Source organism: Drosophila virilis, chromosome 3, assembly GCF_030788295.1.
Source record: "Drosophila virilis strain 15010-1051.87 chromosome 3, Dvir_AGI_RSII-ME, whole genome shotgun sequence".
NCBI lineage: Eukaryota > Metazoa > Arthropoda > Insecta > Diptera > Drosophilidae > Drosophila > Drosophila virilis.
The window spans coordinates 24541118-24557407 of record NC_091545.1 but is presented as its reverse complement, the minus strand read 5'-3'; the positions used below and the strand labels follow the sequence as shown (position 1 = coordinate 24557407).

General features: G+C 42.0%; 2 protein-coding genes across 2 annotated transcripts in view; both read right to left on the bottom strand.

Moving 5' to 3' along the window:
- Positions 1–16290, bottom strand: part of LOC116650477 (glycoprotein-N-acetylgalactosamine 3-beta-galactosyltransferase 1) — a 122980-nt gene that overhangs the window by 12734 nt on the left and 93956 nt on the right. The window contains exon 6 of the mRNA XM_070208333.1: positions 9663–9714. The gene's annotated coding sequence lies outside the window, so the exon portion shown is untranslated. The remainder of the gene's footprint in view (positions 1–9662; positions 9715–16290) is intronic.
- On the bottom strand, positions 2121–5170 carry comm2. The gene is made up of 3 exons (XM_032434138.2): positions 4764–5170; positions 3961–4613; positions 2121–3002 (listed from the first exon to the last, which is right to left on the bottom strand). Exons 2-3 carry the CDS (start codon positions 4415–4417, stop codon positions 2455–2457), a joined length of 1005 nt encoding a protein of 334 aa, XP_032290029.1. The 5' UTR covers positions 4418–4613; positions 4764–5170; the 3' UTR covers positions 2121–2454.

Sequence of the window (16290 nt, the reverse complement as noted above, 5' to 3'; positions counted from 1 at the left end):
TCATTGTAACACATGTTGTTAATAGAAATAACAAAGTCTGTTAACCGATTGATTTAAGGCGGAATTTATAGAACAAAAGCAAGTACAGAAACGTGGTTTTTTTTTTAGAGCATAGGCTGGCCATTTCTTAAAGATATTTCAACTTCTACCTAAATGCTAATGTAATAAAGTATTATGTATTAATTGTCAAAGAAGAAAGACGGAAGTCGACAGTTTTTTTCCTCCGAGCGCCAAGTTCTTAACAGAGAATGAATTCTGTGCTCAAAGTAACAACATGGCAAATGACAGAGAATGCTTCTATAGAAACGTATGTATGTTAGTTCGAGAGCTGGAAACCTAATCGGTTTTGGCACTATATGGAGCCTACGTGAGTGGATTAGTTATGAATGACGGCAGACGGGAAACATAGTCCGGGCACGCATTGATAGGCACGCGCATGCGCAACATTTTTGGAATATTTTGCGTTGTTTGATATCGATGCAGGCTAATTAATTAATTTGCACACACTGCGGCACACTCTAGTGTTTGACAAGTTTGCATTGTTTTGGGAACAGCAAAAAGTTCACCAATCGATATAAACAGCAACAGAAAGCTAAAGCCCCGCCACCAAGTGGGGCCTTGGCAGTGACTCATGTCTCCATTTCAGTTTTTGTTTTTTTCTTTTTTTCACCAAACCCAGGGGGCCACTTAGAATTCATAGAAAATATCATAAAGTGTCAAATAAACTTACTGCTGTCATAAATTGCAATTACAATTAAAATATATTATTTGCGCGACTGGAACACGCTGCCACACAATATGCAATATGCAAATAGCAAATGGCAAATGGCAGTTGGCACCTTTTCGCGCATGCATAGCAAGTGGATGGATACCCTGCCCCCCTGAGCACAGGTGCCTCTGCTGCTGTGGCGGTGGCTGCACTCGTTTCAGAGCCGGCAAATACTATGATGAATGTTAAGTTGTAAAGTGAATAATTTGCGCCATCCAATTTATAGTTATGGACTTTTATTTGTCTGCGCGCTCACCTGACCTGCCCCATAGGTGCGCTGGCTATCGACCAGGCATTTTCGCAACTTTCATAGCTATTTGTTATTGCCATTTGCAGCAAACAAATAATAATTGCGCAACGTACGGTGGAGATAAGCGTGGAAATTGCAATTGGGCAGATAAAAATACGTTAGTAAAAATAAATAACGTCGAGCCACAAATAAATAAATTAAAGTTCCAATCAAAAGCTGCGATTCATAGGCACATATGTTTTATCCTACAGATAAAAGTTGATTATAAAATTAACTTTATTTCTAATCTAATTAATTGCAATATCCAAAAGATATTACACGATTGTTAAATTTTCCGTCAATTTCAGAGTGTTTCAGTTGAAAAGAAACCGGTTCTCGAACAAAACCTCATTTAGTTTTATTCGAACCACTTAGGAGCAATAAATGTAAGCGATCTATTAACATTGTTTTTCACTTTGCCGCACGTTTCGTGCCCTGTGACTTGATTTTTTTGTTTACCAGTATTTGTTGCACACATCTTAACGGCTACGAAAAAAGGGGAAAAAAAAAACACATTGTAACATCATTATTTATGTCCAAGTTGAGCTGAGCAGAGCACAAGTAAACAAATTTGCATAGCTGGACCGAGTCTGGCGAGCTTATCAATACAAATGACAGGAACAATTGCATTGCAAGTACTCGCAGAAGCGTATACAATAGCATATACTCTTTCCAGCTATATCCAGCTGGCTTCTTTATGCAGCTTATCACGTGGCACGTTCTTTGCTGAATGTCAAAGTCAAACTGTCTCCATCTGTCCGCCCGTCCATCTGCTTGGGTGGCAACTATCTCAATCTGGTCGGGCATCCGTTGAGCTGTTGCCGCTATTTATAAAGCTCAACAAAGAGATGCCTGGGAAAGCCCTTGACGGGACACGATGGGGCTGATAGGGACTCGGAATGGTTTCTGATTCAGGCGTCAATCAAATCAAATGCAGCGACTCAAAATCAAGTTGAATGCCACTTTGATTGATAGCAAAATAATAAATGCGAATGCAAAGGGCGTTGATAGCAGCAGTTGAGGTGAGTTTGTGAACAATAGAAGACTTGCGATATTAAAGTATAATATTTGTATAATTTATTATGCGTCACATTGTTGTCTACTTAGAAGCTAATAACAATAAAGCAATAAAGCTGAACAAATCTTAATCGAGCATATAGGTATTTTTATAAGTACAGGTAGTTTATATCATTTGTTGCGAGTGGTCTTTCCTTCTTTTTCTATAATCACAGCGCTTAGTTGAATCTAAGTACATAAATATCATATCGCATCGAATCGCGGCCAACAGCCACAACAGCAACAATTATCACAGAGCACATTTTGGTTGGTATCGTTGAGATCTTGACCATCCAGCCGGTTCAGATCTCGGTGTTACACACACCCTGGCGAGCCATATTTAGCATTTATCGCCTTGGCCTTTCGATGTCTCGTCTCTCGTTTGGTTTTGGCAACGCGGAGATTTCTTCTTCTCGTCGATGGTCTTAAAGCCAAATACCTCAGCGTAGCTGGGCACAAAATTGGACTTAATGCTTTCGCATGTGGGTGTGGATGTTGCTGCTGCTGCTGCTGCTGCTGTTGTTGTTGTAGTTGTAGTTGTTGGCAACAGCGGAGTTGTTGCCTCACACAAAGGCAACGTCTGTGACTGTGTTGTTGCAGCTTCGACTGCGTCTGTTATTGTGGTTGTTGTTGTTGCCGTTGCACATGTTGCCGCTGCTGCTGCTGCTGTTCCTCTTTCATGCTTATTGAATATATTAAACACGCTTGGATAGACAATCAGGCACGACGACTGCGGAGTTTTGTGCAGCAACTCCAAGGCAGCTTCATAGCTGGGCAGACCGGAGACCAATGTGTATTCCGGCACCGGATCCTCCGAATCGGGCTGCAGTTTCAGTGCCTCGATATCAATAATTGTGCACTGCGATGAGCTATTGGCATTGCTATGATCTGTACACAGAGAGAAAGGTAGTTGATTAGTTGACAGACTTCATGGATGGTGTGTGTGTGTGTGTGTGTGTGTGTGTGCCAAGCCGCTTTGAGAAATGATCCAGTTCCATTTAGACATTTGTATTTTGCTGAAGTGTTTTAATTGTTCACTTTTATTTATATGTTACCCAACAATATTAATTACAGGCACGCCGCACTGCAGTTTATATATAGATTTGTGTGCATTTAATTTTTATTTTAATTTCAACCTGTTTGCCGCTCACAAAATGCACTTGGCATGAATCTATTTTGTGCTCCACTTTTTTACTTTTATTCATACATTTTCTGCTGGCACAGCAAACATGAGTATTAATAATAAAAGAAAAGTTTAGAACAAGAAACCATGGCCTCGGTTTGTGTGCCAATTCTTTTGAAGGCCGAAACACACTAAAAAAAAAAAAAAAATTAGCACTCGACGAGCATTCAGAGTGTGAATAGCTGTCAAAGAAAGTCAAAGTCTATTCAAATTAAAGCTTGCACGTGTCTAGCTTTAAGTAGGAGCCGAGCTAATTGCTGGCATTAGTTTGTGTTTAGGCCAGCTTAGTTCAGGCCACATTAAAGTGGCTCGCAATTGGTTATTAGCCTTACGATAATTCCCATTCAAGACTGTTTCGCAATTTCATGGCATTTCTGATTCATTCATGAATATCGCCCGAGAGCTGCTTGAAATTGTGCTCTACATTTTAGCACGTAGACCTCAGTCGATGTTTGTGTAACTTTCCGTGCCCCTTGATGCTAATCATAAATGCCAACCAAAGCAGGAAAAACCTTTAACTCAATACTATGTATTTGATGTTGTTTGATAAGGCCTAATCGAACTTTTTTTTATAGTACACACCCCCCTTCCCTATCAAAAAGCGATTGCTCTGGAGGCGGCGGCGACTTGTCACAGCTGTCGCATCCGTTGGGGCTTACTTACAATTTCGTTTCCAGGTGCGAAACTGATGGTACAGGAAGCAGGAGCATATGCAGAAGACCATGGAGATCAAGATAAGGGTAAAGACAATGCCGATCCACACCTCGTTCATGAACTTGTCGTACTCCAGCTGCTGCTGCAGTTGATCCACGCTGCTGCTGTCCAGCACCACACGGTTAGCGCTAAAGTCGTAATCCATGGTCAGTTCGCTGGAATTCTGTGCGATGGCTTCGTTGAGCTTGTGATGCTTCAGCTGTATCGAGTTGAAGATGGTGGCTCCAATCTTTTGCAGAAAATCGCTATTGGCCAGCGCATCCAGTGTGCTGATCGTGGGTGTTGAGGCCTCCGCGGCAGCGGGGTTCTTGCCGTTCTCTAATATTTGTTGCGCGGCGCCGCCGAAATGATCGAAATGCAGATCATGCGACAGTTCGTAGTTTAATGAGCGTGGCAGGCCCTCCATTGTATCTTATATATCGTTGTGTTCTCTGCGTTCTACCTCTTTACGCACTCGGATCACGTTCAGTAATTACGAGTATCTTTTGCTGCGGCACACTTTCACTGTAACCGTATCGGTATCTCTATCTCGATCTCTATCTGTATCTGTATTTGTATCTTGGCTCTTGGCGCTGCACACACACGTCCGGCGGCGGCTACGTCTGCAAATAAACTGATTAGCGCTCAGCACGCAGAGCAGAGCCGAAGGCAGCTCGGCTCGATCGTCAAGCGCGCTCTGTTAACTCCACTCAAGAGCGAGAGAGCGGCAACGCATGCAATCGACTGAGCGAGGGTGGGAGAGAGCGCGCTACCTGGCCAAAGATGCGCTCAATGCGCTCAGCAAGCGGCTTATGCTCATTTGCCGCTTCGTTAGGCATCGCCAAGAACTGGGCCTGAGGCGTGTGCATATGTGTGTGTGTTGGGAAATGATCTTCTTCTTCTCACTCGTGTAATGCTCGCTCAGTTCGTCTTTTGTGCTCCAGACAATGCCTTCGAATTATGGGCCCATAATTGGCGTTACAAAGCGGCGCACATGTTGCCTGCCCAGTCTCAGTTCCAGCGCAGTGCCAGTCCCAGTCCCAGTTCCAGTTCCAGTTCTTGTCCCAGTCGTACTGTTATGTAGCATCGATCTTCATTTCGGTTCTGTTCGTTCTGTTCTTCGATTTCGTTTTGCCTGGCAAATGACATATCTCTACATTTGTATTGTTCGGCCGTTTGTCTGAGAAAAGAAATTATTGCCGTAGGATAATACGCGTGTGTCTCTCTGTCTGTATGTGTGTGTGTGTGTGTGTGTGCGTGCGTGTGTTTGTAGGTTTCGGACGGGGCCTGAGACCATTTCTCGTTTTGTAGTTGTTGCTTTTTTTAATTTTCTTCTTTTTTTTCACTGGTGGGGTTTTAAATTACAGCTACGTGCAGATATCTTATTTCGGTATTTCGGGACTGAGGAGCAATTTGTGGGCGCACAAGCCTAAGCAACAGCGGATTCTTTATGCATTCACCTGGTGGAAGATCAAGTTTGGTGTTGCTGTCAGGTAGGAGACAGCAATTGGTACAGCACACAAACTGCAAGAACTGATCGTTTTGGGCTTGATGGATATGTAATTATGTGACGAGTCAGTTGTAGCCTAAGATGTTGATATACATATATGTATATATTAACGTGTATTACCCGGCCTTGCCCGTGGTAAGTTTGGTGCTAAAAGAAAGTGATATATTCACCCGCACGAAGGGCGCATTCGAGATTGATTTTAATCGCTGAAACACGTTTGCACTAAGTTTTTTTTGTAAATTTTTAAAAATGAGTTTGAGGTCGATCGATTGGTAAACAAAAAAGTTTTCGCCATTTTTCCACACATGCGGGTGGAATTCCGACTTCCGACTTAAGTTAACTACATCACCAATCATTCAGTCAGTGAGTCAGTCAGGACAAACAGTTTTGTGTATAGACATAAACTGGATTTCGTTTTCTTTTTTTTTAATTCACATTTATCTTAATATATAATAACTACGCACATAAATCAACACTGTTCATTGCCACTTTTTGTCAGGATACCGATAAGAAATCATATAGGAAACACATGCACTCACAACAAACCCGGGATAAGATCAGTTTCTCGTAGAAAACAAGCATTGAAATAGTCTTTCAACGAGCTTCCTCTATGATAAATTCCATTGCAATTTATAAAGGGTTGCTTGGCTCTGTTGATAATGATGAGCTCATCGAGTGCACAAAAGAACATTCTTATCATGATCAGCTAATCTTTACGGCCAGCGAAATGAATCAGCACAACAGACGAGGCTGATGATGTGGCCCTTTTGCGGCTCTGGTCCAGGGAGGGAACCCAGTTGATTGTCTATTACGAGGGTCAGATTAGCAAACCTTGCCGGGTTGCTGCATCTTCTGTCACAATTGATGACGTTTTTTTTGCAGCTCATTTAATGCGAAGACTTGCGGCTGTTGCGGGTAACCATATGGGCCCAGATCTTGGCCAGGTACACGCTTGTCTGCCGCTAGACCTATTGCAATAATTTCTGCCCAACTGTCACACGCAGTAAGACAATGGCCATCTAATTAGGTGAGCTAAGCCCGCGTACCCACCCTGCCCCGGGCTACCCATATAGCTATCCGTAGGACTGTATGGTGCGGTAGCTGGTGGCAAGACGTGTCTTTGTTGCGCTGTCTTCTGCCGCTTTCTTTTGGCTTCTGGCTGGGCTGACCCTTGGGGCCCAGTTGACCGACTTGTGTTAGCGCAGGCCAAGTGGCTTTAATTTAAGACCCTAATGAGCCATTTAGGCATTCTGCATTCTGGCTTTGTATTCAATGCCGACTACTGTGCTGAGCCCCACAAAAATTAATGAGTCCACGGCCAGTCGGCGACTGAAGCCGGACAAGCGGCAGAGGCCGAGCCAGTGGCAGAGGCAGAGTCACCGAGACTCCGTCTTTGCATGCGGGTGATGGCACTGATAAAGCCGCTTAATTTTTCACTGGCCACGGGGTCCAAGTCCAATACGAAGTCGATGCGCTGCTTTGCATAATGCAGCAGCACAACGAACAACAAATTTTCCATAGTTTATTCATTTTTTATATATTTATTTTAATCATTCCAATCCATTTGCGTTGGTCATTTACCTATTGGCTGCAGGCTTGTCAAGCGCTTCTGACATTCATAAATCGGCTTAAATTTGATCTTGAACAACGTATTTCATTCCTAAACCTACCATAGCTAAATTGATTGTGTGAATTGACCTTATAAAGCCAGATTGTGTATCCCTCGCTTGCATTCCACTCAAATTTGGTTGCCCCCTCAGGCCCAAAGGCCCCATTCGCCGTAATCGCAAGAATGCAGCTTTAATTATATGAATAAAGCTGCCGCCGACTTTTTCTAGAAATCGACAATTAATCACATCAAATTTAAATTAAGACTAAGAATATAAATATAACAAATTATAACATATATTGTAAACGCAAAAATTAAGCGATCATTTTGGAACTATATAGATTACAGAAGCCACTTAACCTGAGATGTCAGCTAAATAGCTGCATCTTCTCACCTCGTCCCAGACTTTTCTTCACACATTTATAGATTTTCTTATATAGATATTTTACTATTGCATTTAACCCAGCTGCACAGCTTGTTCCACTTAAGAGCTCAGCGTGAACTTCATTCCACTTAGCATATGTAAATTATTTATGACGGATACTTCCTCAAATTTATTGTTTGTTTCCTTCCAGCTCGAATTGAGTCGTCAGTTGTGCACTTTCGCACATGTGAAAATCTATTCTCGATTTCCGCATAATTACATGCTCTCAATGCATTTCACACACTCTAATTGAGTAATCAGCTGCAGCATCAGTCAGCCCAAAAGGGAAAATATTGAGGCTAGGAAAAACTAGATCTAGCATTGCCTTAACTCCTGCGGTGAACTGTGCGCCCTAAAGTCATACCTCGACGATGTCCTGCCAGGCGCTGGCGAATAGAAGCACTTGTTCCCTGAGCACGAAGATTCAGTATCGAAGTAGAGCTCTAGGCTGCAGACCAGGGGCTCATTTCTTTTTTTTTCTTTTTTTTTTTTTGGTATGAAGCTCAGCAAGACGCAACGGACGACCAACTGAGCTGTGACGCCGGGAGGGATCTGAGAAGGAATAACAATAATAATAATAACAACAACAACAACAACAGTCACATAGGCAGGTAATTGCTGCAGTCGGAACGCACTGATGTGAAACATTTGTCATATGGACCGAGACGTGCCGTGAGATGCCCTGGGAAAGTTGTCGTCAACGTCTTCAAAGTCGAGCTGCTGCTGCTGCTGCTGCTGGCAAGCCTTGCCTGAGCTCTAAACTGTGATATAGGTCATGCAACCCTCAAGGTTCCGCGTAGTACCCTGCCTCAAGCCCCCGTTGCCGCATGTTGCATGCCGCATGCCGCATGCCTCTGCATTGTCTTTGGCTTTTGTAACTGCTCTCTGAATTCGTAGAAATTACGCGTGAGCATGCAGCACTCGAGGCAGCGGCAAACCAGCTACAGAAAGTAGCCTAGCCCTGGTCCTGGTCCTGCCACTAGCCCTAGTCCTTATTATGTTTCTGCCTGATGATTCCCACTGTGTGTGTCTCCTCTGTGTCTGCTGTCTAACAAGTGCATTTTGAGTGCCGCTTTCATTGCATGCACAATTAAAAACGCAGTTGCACAAAACAAAACACAATCCAACTGGAGCCCTCTCTCTTCCTACACACAACTCCCCCGAACCAGCCAAGATCCGACGTCAACCCAACTGTCAACCCATTCAATGTCAATGAACCGCAGCTGTAATGACACACACAGATACACACACACACGTTTGCAGTCCACCTACCAAGAACGTTGTCGTTCGGATTGAATTTTTTCCTTATTTGTTTATGGTTTTGCCCGTCTCAGATAATCTTGGGGCGCGTTAGCTTCAAGTTCGTTGCGCTTGGCCAGGTTACTCGTGCCCGCGCCTAGGGCCCATACTCGTAAATATGTATCTGTATCTGTATATAGTACTTGTGATGTTATTTCATTTTATTGTCGTCTTCGACTTGGCTCTTGTCGTCGTCGTCGTCTGTCATAGTTTTCAACAATTTTGTTGGTTTATCGCTTCAAAGGTTCCTCAATACTCGTACAACAATTCATTGAACATTATTAGCACTCAAGCATAAATTTTTTCGACATTCTAGACCGCTAAGTGGCTTTATAAGTTTGTTGTTGTTGTTGTCAATTTTTTATTATAGGTGCAGCTAAGCTTTGCAGTCGCTCCTTTCCAGGGGGCATGGGCTACCATATGGGTACCTCGATTGGTTCGGCAATTCGTGTAATCGATTTGCGGCATAGGTGAAAATGTCGTAATGCAACATTAACTACTGCGTATATGGATTCGATTGGTCATACTTCAGATAGCGCAAGAGTTAACCTATCAAATTTCAACAGGGGGCTAATCGTAGAATAATACATAATAATATAATAATCTGATTTCATACAAAAATCCACGACAAAGTAGTTATCAAACTTGTTCTAGCTTAAAATATATAATTCTAATCAAAAATTTCATTTCTCAATAAATTTTGACTGATTATTCCTTTTGTTTTCACATTATATGACATTTATGTATAAGTAAAAGAAAGATAACATGCCTGATTAGCCTTAATATACATTGTTAATTCAATTTAAATACATAAGAACATATGGACTTACCCAAAAATTTACGTAGCTTACAAATAAGATGGGCAACAATTTATTCACATATCTAAAAGAAAAATAAAAGTATAGAGTAAGTTCTGAGAACAGCAAGAGAAATAAAAATATAATGAGATACACTATGAGAGAGGAAATTGTCGTAGGAGTTAGATCAGAGATGAAGTTGTTAAATTACCACCAAAACTGGTATAATGATCATAATAAAATTATTAAGTCTTTATGGGCTTACTTGAATTCATGGGAATCACATAGTAGGGTGGTATTTAAAAACAATTGTGTTTATATACTCAGCACAGTGAGAATTAAGCTGCAACTCATGAGAATCGCATAGTAGGGCGGTAGTAAAAATAATTGTATTCATATTCTAAGCGCAGCGAGAAGTAAACTGCGCTTTTTGCATACATACATACACAAATATACATACATACACACATTCATGCAAAATGTAGCTATCAATAATTTTCCGCCCATGGGATGGCATAGCTGAGCGCATGAAACCAAGTATAAAATATACAATTATTCATTTCAGTTTGTAGCCATACGTTAAAGTTCAGATCAAAGATTAACTAAATATGGCTTAAAGGCTTTAATCGCCGTTGTTGACCACTTGAATAATCGACTGGAAATGTTTTATAAAAATAAACATCTAGTTGAAATCTGCGGTATACATATCATTTATTGAGCACTTGCTGACATTTACATAGGCAGAGATAATTTGTATCGATTAGAAATTGATCGTTAATATCTGACAATGTGCGAATGTGTAGAATCACGCTATAAAATCGAGGAAATAATTGAATAGTTATATATGTACATTATAGTCTCGGCTTATAGCTATGCAAATGGCAACACGATTAATTAAAAATGCTCGGGGTAGTCGTGCTATAAATCTAACAATAAGCGGATTATTTAGACACTGTCTGATCATATCTTACTCACTGTGCATCTATAATAGTCTTGTTTATAGTCAAGTAAAATGCAACTGGTTTTCGTTTGAAATTTTGATAATTTATCTAAATTTTTAGATATGTTCTCCGAACGCGTGTGTGCTAATTAAGTTTAGTCCGGGTCTGGATTTTGCTAGTCATTGAAGCTAAACTCATGCGGCTCATTAGCCTCACATTGCGCAATCAAAATTTGGGTTCTAAAAAGCTTTAAGATTTTCAAGTAATTGTCTATTAAAAAATATATCTCAATTAACCCTAATTTCGCACATGGCGCCCGGCCCCAGCCGATCGAGGGATTACTTTGGCGACCTCAATTGACTTCTCTGGATACCCGGTCAGAGAAAAACAGGGTACAACATTGTAACTGGCCAATCAATAAATGCGTTTTATGATTGATTCCAGATATTACGCTTGACTTGCATTGGGAAACCACTCGACTGGCTTATCGGCGCGTTCTTATCGCTGCGAGGGGGTACCCTAAAGTGATATGCAAGGTGCTTGGACGGCTTTCTGGTTGGGTAATTCATCAAATCCATCAGCCATAAACTTTCAATTTCGAGAACTGCCCGACGACGCCTTGTCGGGCTTGTCATTATTGACATTACAAATGTTATTGATTGTACTCCGGAGAAGTGTGTTTGAATGTCGACTGGAGGGGGCGGAGCGAGCCAGTTGTGGCTCCATTTCGTTTCACTTTTCCACGGGCTGCTTTTCTTTTCGGGCCTCCAGACCTCAAGTCACGAAATCGAAAGTACATGTTAATTATTTCCACATACAAGCAACAATCACCTGCATTCATTGTAGGAGACGGTACGCTCGCATGGGCCCGATCAATTTTCACTGATAAGCGCATTAGTTTTCGAGTGTTACCTTGTACAATAATTTCCCCCCGCGCATCGCCTTCAGCCTCGTTTGCTGTGCATCTTGGTGTCAATCAGTTCCAATTCGAGTCTCAGTCTGATTTTTTTCTTTTTTGTTGACATTTCTTTCTGCCTCGTCAACGTTGTTGCATGCAAACAATGAAGTCGGTTTTTTTTTTAATACACTTTTGTGGGACACCAAGGGTTGGGGCGTCGAGTGCAGGCAACGGGGGCAACATCATCAGACTGGCGACAGTAGCATTACAAAGCGTTTGCTTTTGACTTTTCGAGTTAGCAATTCTGGGAAAGTGTCACAGCGGCGCTTTGTTTTGCGCTGTAAGTGATATGGCCAAACGACACTGGAATGGGGTAAATGGGCCATACAAAGCCTTCAAATTTCTTGCACGGCCCCAATGAAAGTAAATACACACAGTGTAACATTTCTAAGAAAAAGCATACCTTTATATCAAGGCACAATGTTTAAAGAGCAAAAGTAAGCATTCATCTATAATTCCCAAAAGGTTTTGGCGCAACAAGCTATCCATAGACATAGACTTGGCTTAATTGCATTTGCCACTATAATAATAGTATATTCGGTTTTTGAGCTGTATGCTAATTTTTGTATTTTTCACATCGGTCATCTTTTGAAAGCCCACATAATTTGCATTTCAAATGAGGTTAGACGCCTGTAACTGCCTCTAGCACTTGGCAAACGCCCGCTGCACTGCTCTAATTACATGACTTATATGTCTTGGGTACCACAGCAATGGCTCCAGCCACCCTACTCATCCATCCATTCCACGGCATCCCATTCCATGGCACTTGCTGGCGCTGAAAGCATGTCGAGCTACAATTAATTGCACGCCAAGTTGTTGACGCTACCTTATGAAAACTCGTGTAAAGTAAGACTGCCCCAGGCAAAACAGCAACAGCTAGTTGGAGGTGGCGGCGAAATGAGGCAGTCGCGTATTTAAAGTCCAATCTGCAACAATTCAATTAAGCCAATAACAAAACCAATTTGTAATGCGCTGCAGCTTTTTAGCTACTGCCACAGAGAATGGCAAATGACGAAGGCAATGGCGATGATGATGATGATGATGACGATGACGAGTCTTGGTGGACTGGGGGAAAGTAAGAGTAAAGCAACGTAGCCGGGCAGAGACTGGGGCGCCGGCAATGGCAAAGCTAATGCCAAAGACAAAGACAAAGGCAAAGCCACGCGTCAGCGGGGCAAATCCAATTAAAGTGGTGACAACGATGTTGCAGCCACTAAAAAAGGGGGGCACTGGAGCGCCGAGTGCGGGGCATGGTATGGTGTGCGCATAAAAATTGAATAAAGCGCAATTTCAAATGGCTCTGTGGACCACGGACTGGCGACCACGGACCACAGACTATGGACCATGGAGCAATGCCACCTGCTGTTGGTTTACATTTGCAAAAGTCGACTTCAAAGCAATTGCGACATAATTAAGTTGACAACAACAACAACAGCAACAACAAGAACGACAGCGACAACAGCAACAATAACAACATCAAGCAGAACCAGCTAACGATTGACACCAGTGACCCAGTTAAACGGGCCGGATAAAACTGGACGTGACTCCAACTCTGGCTCCGACTCTGGCTCTGCCTCCTTCGCTGTCTCCATCTGCGACTGGAGCTGACTAAATGGCGAACCGTGTGACGTCGCCGTCGTCGTCCATGTCGTCGTCATCGTTGTCGGCCCCATTGTCCGTCGCAGTTAAAATTGAAAATTAAAATTGTTAGACAGCGTGTCGCGCTGTCGCCTGTCACAGGCATTTGCTCGGCATATTATGTATACGTATGCCCTGCTTTGAGCTTTAGGCAACGTTTTTAGGCCTCATAAAAAAGCCCAGTTTGAGAGCAGCTCGAAATTTGGAAAAGAGCCTACAAACTTGACCCAAACAGAAATTCGATTTAAGTTAAAATCAAAACATAATTTATAGCAAAATAGGCTTAAAACGTAAACAATGACTAAAAACAAAATGTAATTAAATTAATTGTCATTTCTTAGCATTGTACTAAATTAGTACCCGTGTTTTAGAATTAAAAGAATTGAATTAAACTTAGCTGCAGCGTATGCCGCAGTTCATAAGACTGAGTCTAGCCTCAAGTTGTGTTCATTTTTTTCGTTTTGGGCGCTATTTTAACGGGTTTTACCAGCTGCATGGTACACTGTTCACTGTCCAGTGTCCGTCTGACTGTCTGGCTGTCTGTCCAATTGTCCGGCTGTCCGGCGGTCTGGTTGGCTTTTTTTTGTTTTTGCTGACTGCTTCTTAATTTCACACCGACGCCGCCAAATGGCGAATGTTTTTGCGGGCGCTTTTAATGCGCGTGTTTTTAGCCACGGCGACAAAATCCAATTAAAGAAATTATATTTATACAAACAGAAGTAGTATAAGAAAAACCTGGTCACATTTGTGGCAAATTGTTATTAAAACCCATTACACAGTAACCGGGCCGAGGGGCAAGAGGCAGCGGGGGCAGAGCACAGCACTTAAAACGTTGACGCCTCAACCGCACCGCACGAGCAAGTTGCAAGCATATTTTTTCAGGCAAGTGGTTTGTTAAGGATCTGTGATTGTTTTCGGAGGATGTGCTGCTAAAAGCAGGAATAACATGCAGCCGCATCTTAAATAAATCCACATCCACACATGCTTAACTTGAGAGATGCTCAACAACAGTTTTCAGCGTAATTCCTATGAAAACACACAGCAGCGTTCGCAAACAGTTTGCCAGCTCTCCAGCACGAGATGCCAGATACAAGATACCAGATACTATTCACTGGCCGCTGGCCTCATATTGTATAAGGCAGAAGGTTTGCTCGCAGCGTTGTTTATGAAAACAAATTGCTCAAATTACAAGAGGTTCGCCTTTTTGTCTTGCCAACGCATCTCTTTTGCCTCGCTGCTCTCATGTTCTGGTAGTTATTTGTATCTGGAGGATACATGTGGGAGGAAGCGAGCTGCTTAAGTGCATTATGGTATGGATTACGCCCGAGCCAAAGGACAATCACATGCGCCACAAATAAGGAAGTTCGATTACCAAAGAATAGATGCAACTATATAAAATTAATCAAAAATTGTTTACACATGCAAATAGAAACATGCACAAGATTATTTTATCTCGCTGTGATTCACACACTAAATTCTGTAAGATTTAACACTTGGTATGAAATATGAATAATAATCGTAGATTGCAGACACATGATTCATGTTGTCTAGAGATAAGAATCAGGAAACGCACATCATCCGCGGACGTCATTTGGCTGCGTAATAATTACTTAAGGTATTTCAAAGTATTGCCTAATCTTAAAGTTAAAGATTCACATCTAATTATAAATAAGTGCAAATATTGTGAGCATATATTTTTACACTCTATCCAAATTTATCAAAACAAAAGTCAATTAGTAATTTATATAATCTGTTAATGCACAAGACACTAACTGAGCTTCGTAATTGGCTTCAATATTCCTTGGATACCCGGCATAAATTGTATCTCTAATTACCATTTACTGACCCCAGCCAAAGGGCGAGCAGCATTTGATTTTTACTACCCCAGACCAAAGTCCTAGTACCGGTCCCGGTCCAGCCCCAACCCTCTGACCGTCATAAAATTGTAAAATCTCCGAAAACGCATAAATCTAATTTGGCTCTGGGTCTTTTATGATGGCCGTGCAGCGGATCATTTGAAAAAGAGAATTTGCCAAATGCTATTCATGATGATGATGGCGATGGGCTATCTAAGCGCCCAAAACGAAAAGTACTCAAAATCCATTTACACACCTGCGCGTAAAATAACAAGCTGCAAGGGACACACTTGACAATGCTCAACTGTCAAATACCCTGCATTCACAGCTCAAATGTAGCTAAATACAATAGCTGCTGTTCAAAAGCGAAATTTTGTTTAATTATTTAAGCAATCAAATTGTCAATGCCAGGACCTAGACTCGGAGCAAATGATTCTTTATTGCAGAGAGTAGAGGGTACAAAGGTTAAAAGCCATTCAACTTGGCTGGCAATAAAACGGCAAAATGCGAGCGCGAAAAATTTTCCAACGTGCACACGAAAATTATTTTATGATGCTTTTAAACTAATTTTCTGGAAAAAACAACGTGCGAAGGCACTCAAAATTTGGAAAAACAGTTGACGGGACGCGTGAGCACGTAAAAATTTTATTTACCTGCAACCAAAATTTCGTGCCAGCGAGCGTGGCAGTCGCGAGTTTAGACTCGTGGAAAGCCAATTTAATGCCCACATGCGGCCGGCGTAACAGGTTAGCACAAGGACTCGCCTCTGGTTTTAGTCCTGATGCCGGCTCGAGTCGAAGTCATAGCATAAATACTTTCTGTGCTCGGCCATAGTTTCGGTCACGAACTAGCCATAAAATTAGCAAAAAGGTTGGCTTACTTGAAGGACTGTGCAAATTTGTCGCTTTAATTTTCCAGACACTTTCGCTTGTCCTTGGGGCCATATCTAAATGGCCATCAATCTAAATTACCGTGCGAGCCGTTCAATTTCTTTTAAGCCGCTTTTGGCATTGACTTTGGAGCAATAACAAAAATATTTTCTGTGTATTTATGCCCTTGACACATGGACGACAAATTGATTTATCCGAGTTGAGTTCCTTTGATAGATCTGTGAATTGTCCTGCAGGAAGTGAGCAGTTGCAACATTTTAGCTCAGCCAAAGCAAATTGACATGTTTTATGCCATAATGAAGCGATCAGTGGCAGGCACAGGCCACATCCTGAGCCAAAGAACGAAGGCTCATCCTACGCCTATTCATAAATTTTTGG

Excerpts from the sequence above, each read along its gene's own strand:
- comm2 (XM_032434138.2), bottom strand. The coding sequence starts at position 4,417 with ATGGAGGGCCTGCCACGCTCATTAAACTACGAACTGTCGCATGATCTG. Across the intron at positions 3,003-3,960 it reads TCGCACCTGGAAACGAAATT|ATCATAGCAATGCCAATAGC; the intron begins GTAAGTAAGCCC and ends CTCTGTGTACAG.